A 14,188-nucleotide genomic window follows, 5' to 3' on the forward strand; every position below is an offset into this window, starting at 1 on the left:
CAGGCGGCTGGAATATCCTCCAGCCCCCTGCAAACCCAGAAGTGTATGCAACCTTCACAAACCTCGAGCAGAGACTGCAACAGGTGGTGTCTACAGGTTTGTAATTTCTGTTTCGGTAACACAGAACTTCAGCATAACTTTTAAGAGTCAGACGCTGCCAACGCTTGCCAGAGTGGATGTGTGCGGCAGTGTCGCTCTCAGATAATCAAGCTATGCAGGTCTGTGATTTCGGGTTGGTGACTCTGAACTGTTAGTTTCTGCCATAGTCCATTTTTTTGCTGGTTTGGAGGATGGGTTGTTCTGCGGAGCTGCAGGATGGCTAAACTGTAACTTCTGGAGTGATGGCAACAGTCCTAAAAGAAACTTTGACATTTCTAGGTCAAAAGTTACATTTTAGGCAATGTATCAGAAAAGTTTTCTAGAGTGCCAAGATTTGGGTTACTTCTATTGCGCAACAAGAGTAAGTGCACTTCCATGCTCTGCTACATCTTGCCTTTGGTTTTCCTTGTGGTCTGTACTGGAGGAGAGTGTGGCTGCATCCCATCACTGCTGTGCGACTGAGTAGGGGGCAGGTGGTGGGAACAGTGTAAGGCCCATGTTAATATTTTATCATTTTGCCCATTCTTTCTTCAAGGAATAAATACCTTTCTGCCCATTCTTCTGATGAGCCCTGAATTGCAGTCATAATTCTGTGTTTGATAACAGCACACTCTCAGCAGAAGCAGTTGAGATGAAATTAATGGAGCATAATGATATAATTGTAATCACAAATAGGAGAGGAAAATAGATAGTGAAGATAAAAAATCCAAGTAAATAACAGTGTCAAATGGCAACACTGCTATGAAAATGTTGGTTTGGTTTAATGATCTAAGGTGTAGCAGTAACATTTTACAGCTTTATTTTATCATATTCTTTTTAAACACACTTGGAAGTATGATGTTGTTTACTATCAGTTTAGCTTTGACTAAAATGTAGAGGTTTTCTCCTGAGAAATGTTAGCTCTCTCCCTGTAGATTCTTTTCTTGAGGTCAGTGGAACGCGCTCAGGTAATGTGAAGTGACCACTGAAGTACCTGCAGGACTGAAACTGGCACCGAATGCCGATGCTTTGCATTGCTGAGGCTGGAAAACCTCGCTGAGCTTGTTCGAGTGAAACGGGTTAAGCTAATTCGTCTCGCTTGGCAGTCACTGCTGGCTGGGAGCGTGTCACTTACCAGGTCGCTCAGACGATGGGCAATAACATGGAGTTGGTTGAAACCCATTTGGTTATGACCGTGTGTCGACAGCCTTTGCGGGTACCTGCGGAAACCTGCTGAAAGCATAGTTTGTGTGCGTTCAGAGGCAGACTCAATGCTGGCACGGATCTCTCCCCTTACAGCCTGAGCTGCAAATCACATTTTGAGATTCATGGAGTAAAATGCTGTGTGCAGGCAAGGAGAAGCGCAGCCCTGCTACCTGGAGTCACTTCATTAGCTGCTTCAAGCTATGAGATTTAAAGAGAATGTTGTTTCCCCTTATGTGCTAATGATTTACCCTGTCTGTAAATTGTTCGCTTTAGGTTGTGGGTGGTTTTCAGAATGGCTAGATTTACCCCAGTCTCATATTTTTTGGAGGATCTGGACACAGCAGGTCTTTGGATTCTTTGGGTGAAATTTGAGCGAGTTGTGAGAAGTGCTAATCACAAAATGGAGTCAGGATCAAACATTACTTCAACATTAAAAGAAATAAAAAGCCTACCACTTAGTCTTGTAGCTTCCTGTTGCTGCGCAAAAAGGATGCTGTTTACGCCTGTGTTTGTTTTTAAGCAGGAGGCAAATTAACCCAAGCTCTGTGTCTGTTTGTGTATTTTCTCATCCCGCGAAATCTGACGAATTGCCTTGTAGCTGTATGTACAGAATGACGTAAAAAAGCATTGGAAACAGTTTCCACAGGGGCTCTATAACGTGGGAGTGTTGATTCCCTTTGCATGAGTATGGATTTCTTAGCAGCATTTGTGAAACTTTTGTGAGCGAGGGGTCTGCCTGTTCCTGTTGAACACCAGGAGTGCAAGGAACTATGCTAGCCGAGGTCTAGACAGATTGCAGAACATTTCTTGCTATTGATGTTGGTTTTTTTTTTATTCCCTACTCTTTCATTCTGAACACCAATACCTGGAAAGATCTGTATGCATGAGTATCGGGGAGAAAACTCGGCCACAGCTCTCCCTGCTTTGGACCAAGGAAGGACATGGTGAGTCACGCTGGGGTTTTGCAGACACGGATGTTTGTGTTAATTCAGTTGTGCTGATGCAGGATTATCACACATGCCTCTCATTCAGACAAGGGGAAGCTGTGTCGGCCTCACCCACAGGTGGAACGAGGGCAACTCTTTCGGTATGATCATGAGGTTTCCACTAGAGGCTGCACTGGTCCGAGTGCATTTCCCAGCACAGGCACGCTCACACCTCCTCACCTGGAGCCGCGCAGGCGGGAGGAGATTGCTGCAAGAGCAACAACGTGAGTTTAGTATGGCAACCTCCCTAGGATATTAGCAGTAATGCCTAACATGCTACTGTAATAAAAGTACCGCGTTCACTATGCTTGCAAAATTTTCCTGGCAGAAACCCTATTAACTTTCTTTTTGGTGTAGCTGTTTGGCTCATGATGGCTGCACCTGTCAGTGCCCAGTGCAGCTTCTGCCCCAGGTGCACATCTTCAGCCCCACCTGAAGAGCAGTGCCAGCTGGTGCTCGGGGGCCACCCTTGTTTCCATTCCATCAGGGGCTGCACATGCAGGTGTGGGTGACCACTCTTAACTATCAGCTCCTGCGTCCCTCAAAAAAGTGATAAAAGGAGCTGCAGGAATGAAATGTCTGGAGTTTTGTAGCCCTCTACAGCCATGTGTTTTTTCACCATGGTACCAAAATGGCTTTTGAAGTGAACAGGTAAAAGCTTTAGGCTAAAGGATGTGCAGATGGTAAGCATACCACTGAAATCTGCTTAGTTACCACCCTGGGTTATTTGCTTGCAGGAGGTACTCTCAGCTTTTATCCTTTGTCTTTTTACCTTGTTTCTGTGGTGGATGTTCGCATCAGGGGGTACCTCTCAGACTTCTGTAATTCAACATGCCCTTAATGTGTGTGTAGAATCAGGTCTTTGCCTTTTGTTGCCTTTGGGGGTTTTATGCCTTGTAAGGTGCTGCAGGATCTGAGCCTGTGGGGCCTTTCCTTTATTGCTGGCTTGGTTTAAGGTTTGTGAGCAGACATGTTGAATTTAGCCCTACAACGTCCACCTTTGCAGATGAGGTGGTATCACAATTAATGCCAGAATGTTCAGCGCTTGGGCAGCTGGAGCAGCAAGGAGCTGGCTGTGCCTGGAACCACTTACTAGGTGGGGAGAGCAAGCGGCCACTGGGACAAGACTGTTGTTTTGATAAACCCAGTTTGTTTAAAAAGTGTGCGGTGTGTTGAGCAGGGAGGGACAAACAGAAACAAGAAGGACCAGGGTGCCTGGCTTTGCCACCTATGTCGTTACAGGAGGGCATTAGAGGCTCCTGTTGGCAAACGGCCCCAGCTGTGGGAGCTCCTGTCTGATTCCTGTTACATTTACCGAATCTCCATCCTCCTTCTTAACCAAACTGGTAGCAGAGGGACCTTGCCAGCCGCCTGCGTTGTCATCTCTTTACAAGGGCCCCTGGAGCAGATGGGTATTTTTGCTTTCAGCTGTGCCCCCATCGATGCGGGGATGCCAGAGCGGGTGACATTTTCGGGTGAGGGGCATGGGTGCCAGCGGCCGGGCGGGGGGGAGCGGGCAGGCCGGCCTCGCTAAGAGCGGGATTAATTGCAATGGCTGGTGGGGATTGAGTGTAGCCCGCCGGGCTCCGGCCCGCTTTCGGGTACCCCGATCGCGCCGGGGCTGCAGGCGGCCGGGGCGGTGCCGGCGGCCCCGGGGGAGGGCCGGGGGGGTCCCGCCTCGCCGCCCGGCCCCTTTGCATTGCGCATGGGCCCTCCCCGCCGGGTGGCCATGTTGCAGCAGTAGCAGGCAGCGCAGAGGCGGCGGGCCGGGGAGCGCAGCACTGCACCGCGATGGCCGTGGCCGTGGGCAGACCGGCGGTGAGTGCGGCGGCGGGCGACGCGGGGGCTGCGGTGCCGGAGGCCGGAGGGGGGCAGTGCCATGGCGGGGGCGCGCTGCTGGGGGTGCATTGCCCGAGTACGGCGACGTGCCGCGCTGGGGCTGTAGGGGTGCAGCGCCGGGGATGCTGTGCCGGGGACTGTAGGGGTGCGGTGCCGGGGGTGCAATGCGGAGGGCTGCGGGGTGCGGTGCCGAGGGGCACAGCGGGCTCGCCGCGGCCGTGTGCCGGAGCGCCGCTGCCTCTGCCCGTTCCCGGGGCCGGAGGGGCGGCCGCGCAAAACTTTTTCGCCCCGGCTTGGGGCCGCGGCTCTTTGTTGTAGCGGCGGCGGGAAGCCGCTGTCGGAGCCCTTGGCGTTGAGACACCGGGGTGGTCCCCGGGCCGCTCCCGCGTTTGGGGGCTCGCCGCGGGTGTTGCTGCCCCGCCGCTTCCCACGGACGGGAGAGCAGGGCAGGGCTGTGTCCCGGCCGGGAGAGCAGTGCCCGCAGCCGCTTTGGGCGCTCCGCTGCGGCGGGAGCGGTCGCGGGGATCCCGCGTTGAAAGTCTACCGAGGAGCACGCGTGTTTCGCATCTTCCAGCGTGACCGTCCTTCTGGGATGTGGTGGGAGTTGCTTACATCCATGTTGAGAAAGACAAAGGATTTCCCCTTTACGGGGCGGGCGGGAGGAATTAAAAATAAACAAACCCCAAAGCCCACAGAAACTAACAGACGCTGTTCCTGAAGAACGAAAGTCTCTCTCTGGCATCCAGCTTGCAGAAATGTGAATGAAACTCCACCATGACCGGTCTGAATGCACTTTTGTGCATCGTCGGTCGGGGGAGGGAGAGAGACTTGACCGACTTCCCAGGAACTTTTTCAGCGTATTTCAAGTAAAACAGATGTTGGCGTGAGCTGAGGACTTAAGTGTGGCTCCTTCTCAGGATAAGAACATTGTCTGTGCTCAAGATGTGACTAGGATGAGATGATTTTTAAGTAGCGTTTATTATGCTAGTAGGAGTGGCAAATGAATGAAGATGGGCTTAATGGTGTTACTGGAAGTGGTGGAATTATGCTCCTAAGCAAAATGCTCATAAGCAAGATGTGATTATGATTTGTTCTTGTATGTGCGTTTTTGCTTTATTTTGCTGTCATTATATTAAACCAATGCCACTATGCTGTCTCTCACTGTTTTGGTTAATCCAAGTCCACTAGCAATCTCAAACCAGCATTCACAGAGGGTTTTGTACTGGTTAAACTAAATTGGTACCTGTGTGCCACTGAGTCCAGTCCGGTGGGACCGACTGCCCAATAAAGCATACTTCAGCATGAAAGAAAATGAATGTGTAGGAGAAGGGAGGATGAGGGGACTTGGCTTCCTCCTAAGCAGCTGATGGGCAAGACCAGTCATCCTCCAGGATCGTTGCTTTTTGGAGAAGAGAGGTGTTTTATCTTGAGGTGATAAGAGAAGAAAGGATGGTGGGCTGGTAGTCGGTAGGTGCTGAGGGCACTTCATCTCATATGCCTTCTTATCTAATCCTCTTTGCTGCGTCTTTGCATGCTGCCGTTGTGCTGCTGGGGGGTGGTAGGGAGTTTGAAGAAATAATTGATTATACAGTAGAGCAAGGCTGATGAATGTTGGACTATCAAGTTTTCAGTGTAATAATTGTTTTGTAAGGGCTCTGGGTGGTATGAGTTTTATGGGAGAGAGCACAGGCGTAGAATTAAAGGAAGGACGAAAGAAAGGAGATGGAATGAAACGAAAAGCGAGTCAGTTTGACTTAAAACTCAGATAACATTCCTGAGTCACAACCCTTTAGATCCTGGCAGGATATGACTTTATGCTAATTGTAAAAGCATGCATAGAAAATAACTTCAGCGAACTGCTCTGAAGTGTCTGTGTTTAATTGTAGCTGAGCAGGGTGTGTTTCGGTCAGATGGGCGGCTTTCATTTTAAGGCCCTGATCCCACAGATGTGAAGGCACATGTGTAATGCACTGCCTGTAATTTCATTGACTTAATAGAGACTGAGCTGAGGATGTAAATGTCAAGGCATGCATAAGCAGAGCTTTGGCAGGATCGATGCCGGGGGCCCTCTCAGCCGATGAAAAGCTTGCATGTGCTGAAGCACACAGCAGAGGGCAAGGACGCATGTGGTCATCTGTGCTGGCTCTAGCTGTCCTCAGTGGCAGGCACGCCACCAGCAGTCTAGAAAGTGGGGTGTGGTACGTAGGGGACCCCCTTGTTCCTCCTGTGTTAACTCCCAGCATTCTGACCAGTGCAGAATGGTTTCTCAGTAGTCTGGAGCATGGAAGAGGGCTCTGGCCTCACCACCCTTCTCTTCATTGATTTATTGTAAATGTTTCCAGAATCATAGCTTAGTCTGCTTAAAGGAGCAAACCTGATGTATACACACACAAACTACACCCCCACCCCTGTAATTGAAACAAACACATGATGGAAAATGAGGCTGGAATAGAATTTTTACATGGGTGCAGTGGAAAATGTTATCTGAGAGACTGAAACAGCACAGTGTATTCTTTAATCTGTTTTAAAAATACTTTATAATGAGAGACTGCCAGTTTCCATGGAGGGGAGGGAATGAAAGAGACGAGAAGGTATAGCAGAGCTGATGTAGGTTAAGAATCTGTGGGTTTTTTGTCTGTCTTCAAGCAGCTGATCCACCGACACCCACTGGGATCAGCACAAGCTGCGAGGCAGCGCCTCGGGAAAGCCAAGTCCGCGTGTCTGTGGGTGGAGCGGAGCTGCCACGGCTGCTCATCTTAAGCAGTGAGATGAGTGCTGTGAAGAGGGATACACCCTGTGTCTGTGGCTGTTTCTGTGCCAAGTGTCTGGTTGTGTTCACTGACAGAGGTGCTGCTGGGTGGGAGAAGAGCTATTGCAGGTACAGAGCTGAGAGTAAGAGGGGCTGGGGATGGAGCCTCAGGCAGGCAATGGATTGTCATGCTCCAAGCACAGGTTGGCAGTGTCCTGCCTGCTTTGAAGCTTGTCCCTTTCCAAGTGTAAGGCTGAGCTGTCTCTGCTATCAGGTGTTATCCAGGTATCACCCTGGGGCTGTGGACCCCTCCTCCCAGTAAATGTGGCAGTGCTGTGGGCTTGGGTGGTGCTGCTGAGGTGGCCAGGGCCATGGGTTAGGGCTTCCTTACCTGCTCTCTGCTATTAAATGTGGCTTTTTGGGCCATGGGTTTGGGCTTCCTTACCTGCTCTCTGCTATTAAGTGTGGCTTTTTGGGGCCTGTCTCAGTTGCCAGGGCCAGGGAGGCAGACCTGGGTGGTGCACACGGGAGTGTGTTTTCGTTTGTGAGCTCCTGATTTCCTTTATTCACCTCAGTGCCTTGTCTGCAGTAGGAAATAGTTTTGAACAATTCTTGTTGCTCTCATTAACAATGGTGGGAACCTGCCTCCTCCTCGCCTTGTTTCCAGCACAGCCTCAGTCCTGGGCCAGGTTACGTGTCCAGCCCACCACGAGCTCGAGGCCACTGGCATGAATTGAGCTGACCTGGAGTCAGGACCTGATGGCCATCCTTCGAAAATCCTTACTTGGTGTAGATGAGATCACAGAGGATCATTTTTTCTGCCTGAGTAGGGCCTCTGAAATAATGATGGAGATTGATTGAGCAGCATGAATCTGAGAAGTAAAATATTTACTCAGAGCTGAGGCATGTTTTCTATGTCCCCTTCCCGCCCCTGCAGCCCGCAAGAGAGATGGCGTCTCTGGCCGGCTGCCCACCCTGGAGCAGTGAGAGGGCCGTCACTCCTTTTGCTCTCGCTATTCTTGCTCTTGAGGTCGTGCGCGGGCACAAGGCTGCTCTTCAGCTTGCGGCTTGCCTTGCAGGACACATGCCGAGGGGACGTGGTCTTCTCTTGGCTTTGCAAACTCTTCTGCCTTGTCCAGCCTCTTTGGTGGCTTGCTTTGGTTCTAGGCTTCAGTCCTACAGCTACAGTGGCTCTTGTAGGTAAAGATGCTGAAGCAGTTTGGGGTCAGAACAGTTTTGAGCAACCAGGTGATATAAAACCAAGCCAGAGCCTCACAGCAGCACTTCAGGCTTTTTTTAGATAGAGTATCTAGCTGCCTTCACTTCCAGCTCTGTGAACAGCTCTCCAGCCTGTTGTAATAAGTGATGCGTAATAATGGTTCGGACAAACACCACGGTGCTGTTAGCATTCAGCATTAATACTGGTGGAGAATGCTCCAGATGAGAGGTGGATAACCATGTTCCGGGTCTTGCTGTATTAGTTAAGAGCACCAGTAACAAAAAATTCCCCAAATCATGTTGTTTGTCCCTATAAGTGCCAGTTTTCTGTGCCCCCGTGTGATGCACACAGTGAGAAGGCAATAAGAAACGCTCTTCTTGGCTGCTGTGTTACATCTGGATGCCCTTCCATCTCCTTGATGCTGCAGTGCCTGGTGTAGACCTATGTGGGCCAGGACTTGCAGAGGTGCCAGAGCTGGTTTCATCCACAGCTTGGGCAGGTGTGATTAATGCAGGGATAGGCCAGGCCTGTGTGGTCTCGCACGAGGCATTGGAGAAAGAGCTGTGAGAAGGAGGAAAAGCTGCCTGTGGGTTTCTGTTAGCGAGAGCCAGCCTTTCCACAAGCTTTCTCCTTGCAGCTGCGCTCTCTGCTTGTCCGATATTAAGTGGTGCGGTTGGCAACACACAGGTGGTCCAAAGGCTATTGGTGCCATTTCACTAGTAGTACAATCGTGTTGCTGCACCCTGCAGTTGATAAGGCTTGAGCTATCTCTGGGACTCTGTTTAAAAATCCAGATGGTTCCCGTGACTAGATGGCCTTAGCATCTGAGGCTGCAATTAGAGCTTTTGAAGTTGGCAAAAATACGGAGGAGCTGAATGTTTTTCTTGCAGGCTTAGGCTTCTTGTTTTTAGTATCATCCCACATGAAGTGGTGGCAAAGAGCAGACTGCTGCTGGTTTTGGAGTTGTTTGGGTTTCTTTTCCATCTCGGTTTACAGCTTCTTTAGATCTTTGTATTATCTATTTTTTTTTTCTGTCACTGTTTCTGCATCCCAGATTTATTTTCAGATGGGATCTGGCTGCTTGAAAGATGTTATTGAAGTATTCCATGGCGGGTTATTTCTTTCCCAGATCTGGTCATGAATACTTGGCACAGGCTGATAGCCCAAGACTTGTTTGAGAAACATTTTGGTTTTGCCGCAGATGTTGCCCACTTTTCCAGCAGCTCCTGAGAACCGATTCCTGTGACAGCAATAGCTGCAATAGGAGTTATTTTGGAAATCTGCATGCGTCTGATGTGGTTCATTCAGAAATTGTGTTCACCTCTCTCACGTGATGGGAGTGGAAGGGGAGAAATTAAGTGTTTTGAATCCTGACAGGACTGTTTGGGGCTGTGTGTGGGTTTGAAGGTGTTCTGTGAAGTCTATGGGTGTTTGCTGGGGGTTAACTGGCTGCAATGTGAAGTACAATGCCCTGTGCAAACAGCAGACTCAACCACTTATTTACCAGACATGTGTTGAATGCGTTGAGGGTGCTAAATGCTTTACTTAAGCACATTAACGCGGCTGGAGTTAAGTTTCTGACAGTCTGGCGGCAGCCTCTGTTTCTGTCTGTTCTGGTGGCGGAGAAGCGAGTTGGGTAGATGTCTCGCTCGGTGCTGGCGTGAGCTTGCGGTCCCCTCTGTCCCAGGGAAGCACAGGGACTGATTGGCAGTGAAGTGCAAGAGCACGAACGGCAGGAGAGTTCAAACTGCAGGTCTGCTTTTATTCTTTGGGATGGAGGCTCCTGCTTGTAGCCACAGCCCCATCTTGGTGTTCCAAAGCTCACAGGTCAGCTCCTTTCAGCCTCTGTGGAAACCATCTCCTCCAATCTGAGTCAGTGTAGGAACTTTTGGCAGTTTTCAGATGAATGGAGAATATCAGGTGATGGTCCTGGCTTTATTTCTCCAGGATAAAATTTGGCAGGCAGCAGCTTGACTTGGAAGTAAGAAATTTGCACCTCGAAAGGGGAAGGTATCTGGTTGTCATTGACACCCGCTCTTGGCGTCTCTGGGCAATAATGTGCATTACCCCAAATTCTCCAGATGTGTATAGGAAATGTATAGGGTTGCTAATAAAGAGGTTATGCGTAAGTGTAGTTAGATTTTCCTTTTCTTGCTGCTTCATATGATTAAAGATTTTTCTTTGTCTCCTTTTGTTTTAATCAGTGGAATTAAATCTCTTGTGTATCTGCAGAATGAGCTTACTTTGAAATGACATGGCTAATGATACATGAATAGTCTTTGGTTTTGTTTTGTTCCTAGTCTGAGATGTTGAGACTGAAATCTTTAGAAATTCCTGAATGAAATAACTGGAAACAGTTCTTATTCTCAGCTTTTACAGCTAAAATATAAGGTGGTCGTACTATGAACAGGTATTTTGCCAGCAGTGATGATAAGGCTTATCACAGCTGTCTGGGACTGAACATATGCACAGGCCCCAAATCCTCATGTCAAGACCCTGAGAGGAGAAGGTATTTTGCAGATCATCTGCTGCCTTGCTTTAGCGGTCAGTTCACCCCCATCCATTGGCTGCTTCTTTCTCCCCCTGTGAGTTTTCCATGTGATTCGAGCTAGGGCAGGTTTCACTGTGCCTTTCCTTGCCTGGCGGTCACAGAGCTCTGGACTGACATTTCTTGCCTGCAAGTGCCAGGGTGGAGGTGGGGGGCAGAAAAAGAAGTAACTGCCAAAATCCCATGTTACCAACTTCATCTGTCAAGCTTTCCCTCGCTGTGGCCAGGTAACTCAACTTGCAGCTGTTGTTTCTGCAGGAGAAACAATGAACCAACGGTTACTCCTTTGTTAGCTTTCAGAATTGGAAGATTAAGATTTTTGATTACATTGAAAATGGATTCTTTTGTTTCCTGTACATTGGGATTTCCAAGCCAGGAATAATCCGTGATGCTTTTAAATGAATGCCTTTCTGCCACAAAGTGTCTTTTATCACAGAAAACGCCAACTTAGTCTCATCCTGTTTCATCTGTCTCATTAATATTGAATAGATGGCACTTGAATATGGCAGCCGAAGCAAAGCATGGAATTTCAGCTAATATCTGACAGCAACAAGCTGAGATTAAATGACATCCAAGCACGATCTGCTATTTATAAAGTAATTGGCATTTTCCAGGAGCATTTGACCTAATTTGTTGTGGGATTTTTTTCTCCCCTTGCCCCCTCAAATCTGTCTTGTGAGGCTGTTTGGTCAGGAGGGTTTCGGAGCCCTCAGCCTGGGTTGGTGCTTGGTGCCAGCCGCTTTTGAGTGCCCGTGGGGGTGAGAGCTGCCAAGCATCTTTAGGGGGCAGACCATTTTCAGGCGGTTTGGCAACTGCAGCACAAGTCCCTGGTGCCCAGTGGAGGTGGAAAGCGGCACCTTATCTAGGAGCGGTTTCGTGCTGGAACCCTATGTGTAAGTCCCCACCATGGCCCCGGGCCAGCCCTCCAGCCAAGCAGCAGCAAACCCTCCTGGTGCTGAGTTACGGGGACGCTGGGCTGGAAGCTGAGACCCTGTCTCGAAGAAAGTGCCTTTACCTTCTGGGATGCACAGCGGAGGGTCACTGAACAATTAGAACAGTTCGGTTTGGTTTCTGATGTATAATTGACAAAAAGTAGTAGTGTCAGGGGACCTTGGGCTTTGTGTTTCCAGCTAGCTGAATGCTCATCCTGCTGGAAAGCACTCTTGGTGTTCTGCATTTGGAGTTATGCAGTTATTCATTATTAGATCAGTAATTACGAGAGGCACTTGGGACTAGGGCTTGTGTGGCTGACATACTGCAAGTGTTTCAATCCCATTTGCTGGGTGGTCTTGGGCAAATGGCTTTATTTTGGTGTGCTTTTGTCTTTGCCATCTGTAGAGCACACGGTAATTCCTGTCCTTGTTTTGTAAGGTGCAAAGCTGTGATCAATGAGTTGATAGTGTGGCCGTAGTCACCGCTACAAACTTAGCCCTATTGTGCTAAATGTAGTGCGATCTTGTGGCACAGAAGCATTACCAGACTAAATGCTTTTTAATTAAAACCCCTTTCAAGAAAACAACTATTCAGGTAGGTTAATATGCAAGTTATGCTTTCAAGGAGATGTAATAAGTAATTTGAATAAGGAAGAAGAGTTTACAAGTGAGCAGTGTGAATAACTCCACTGACCTTGTTTCTTTGGGTTTACGTAAATGCAACTGAGGGCAATTTTCATATAGAGCATTCCTAAGGCATGGCGAGTTTCTCTGACATAGGCCAGAACCACTTAAACATCAAAGCCAGAGGTGTTTTGGGTTTGTTGTTCAAACAAAAACCTTATTTGAAATGGTAGCCTCGAGTGTGAGTGCCGTTGTGCGGAACACAGCCACGTTGCCCCAGGCTCGGTCTCGCCAGGACCGGAGCTCAGGAGAGCAGTTTTTCCATGGGATCTGTATTATTTGGCTTTGATATAACCTAAGGAAAGCAATATTTTTTTTTTATAGCCTGACCAAGCAGCCTGGTGGTTTCTGCCAGTGGGAAGCACCAGAAGGCTGGCAGTGTAAATCCAGGCGAGCTGGCTGTGGTACGAGTTGCATGCAAGGAAGGGCAGTGTCAAGTTCATGCAGGCTAAAATGAAATGGTTAATACTTTGGGCATGAAATAGGTGGTTGGTCTCTATGTAATAAACACAATAGGAAGTCTCAAGAGAAGAGTGTGCAGATGCTGTCCCCATGTGCACTAACTGTGATAAATAGGTCTCTTTCTGGACCGTGTGCGCTGAAATAGCTTGGCTGTGGAAGGCTGTTCAGGGCAGGGGACCTGGTATTTCTGTTGTGGTCCCTTGCCGGGGGGGGTCATGGCCCTGAGTTTCAGGATCAGTGGTGCTAAATGGTAGGAGGGAAGATGGACTCAACTGGACAGGTACTATTCTCCTAGCTCCTGTGCAAGCCTGCTCTTGAGATTTATGCTGCAGTTTGCACCCTTGGGGGCTACTGAGTGGCCCAGGGAGATGTGAGTGGAAAGACCGTGCCCCATGGGAGGGCTGCCCTGGCTGCCCTGCCTCTGTGGAGGTTAGGGTGTGCCGGCTCCATGCAGGACTAGGCTCTTGTGTGGGTACAGGGCTGCACACAGAGTGAGGGCCTTTATGCTGCATATGCAATCCAGCTCCTTTTCCTAGAGCCGGCCATTAGCCTTCCTCTCTGAAGGCTTACCAGGTCCCTGAGCAGTTATTTACCCATCAGACCCCCATGCAGTGCTTCGTGTGGCTCCATGTGTTACCTACTGCTTTGAGCAGTGCAGGGTTGGAGACAGCTGCATCTCTAGCCCTCGCAGTGTTAATAAGGAATGTGCATCAGCAGATATCTGGCTTTGGTGTCTTCATATTAAATAATTCAAGCCAAGGGCAAAAGCATGCACTGCACATGGGAATTGTGCCCCAGTTTTGGGATAGACAGGTCTGCAGCGCTTGGACTGTGAAGCATGTCAGAGCAGGGAGCTCCTTCATGTGAGCTAATCTCGTTTCCCTCTATGGGAAACGCTTGCTCAGAGCAGCCTGAATTTGCCCTGGGGTGCATTTGTCCTCCTGAATCCTTAGGCTTGGCTCTATTAAGCTGTGACAGGATTTACCTGCTCTGTCAGGCCTTTAAATCCTTGCTGCCACAGAGAGATGGAGCGCGGCGAGGTGGAGCCTGCTCGCTCGGCAGCACCGTGGCTCATCTGTCACAGTCGTTCTTGCTCTGTACTCAACTCGTGCTCAGCTGTTACGTGGTATGTGCTGGCACAGTTAGCTGGCCAAGCCAAACAGTTAACTGCTCTGCTTACAGAGGGATACCTGACATGCCCTGCTGCCTATCCTGGTGCTTCCAGGAATAAAAAGGAATACGAGGTTGCACCTGGAAAATGGGATTTAGAACAGGCAACCTGAGAGCCGCATGGGACCCTAGCTGACAGGATGGTGAGCTGGCCCCGCGATGTGCCTTTGCAGACCTGGCCGCGGGAGATGAGCCTGCCGTGAGCCGCCTCTGCGCTCTCGTGCCGAGCGGTGGCGTGAGCGGTGGCTGGCACCTGGGCACGGCATCGCATCACACTGCCACCCCGAGGGGCAAAGAGACCATTAGGAATGTGAG

The 14,188-nt window shown here is 49.5% G+C and overlaps 1 protein-coding gene across 1 annotated transcript in view; it reads left to right on the forward strand.

Annotated features, from left to right (window-relative positions):
• Positions 1–4,061: 4,061 nt before the first annotated feature.
• Positions 4,062–14,188, forward strand: part of SEPTIN11 (septin 11) — a gene marked incomplete at both ends in the record, with an annotated part of 41,175 nt that continues 31,048 nt past the window's right edge. Inside the window, one exon of the mRNA XM_080343694.1 lies at positions 4,062–4,088. Coding sequence (XP_080199820.1) covers positions 4,062–4,088 — 27 coding nt within the window. The remainder of the gene's footprint in view (positions 4,089–14,188) is intronic.

Source organism: Nesoenas mayeri, assembly GCF_963082525.1.
Source record: "Nesoenas mayeri genome assembly, chromosome: 4".
In the NCBI taxonomy this organism is placed as follows: domain Eukaryota; kingdom Metazoa; phylum Chordata; class Aves; order Columbiformes; family Columbidae; genus Nesoenas; species Nesoenas mayeri.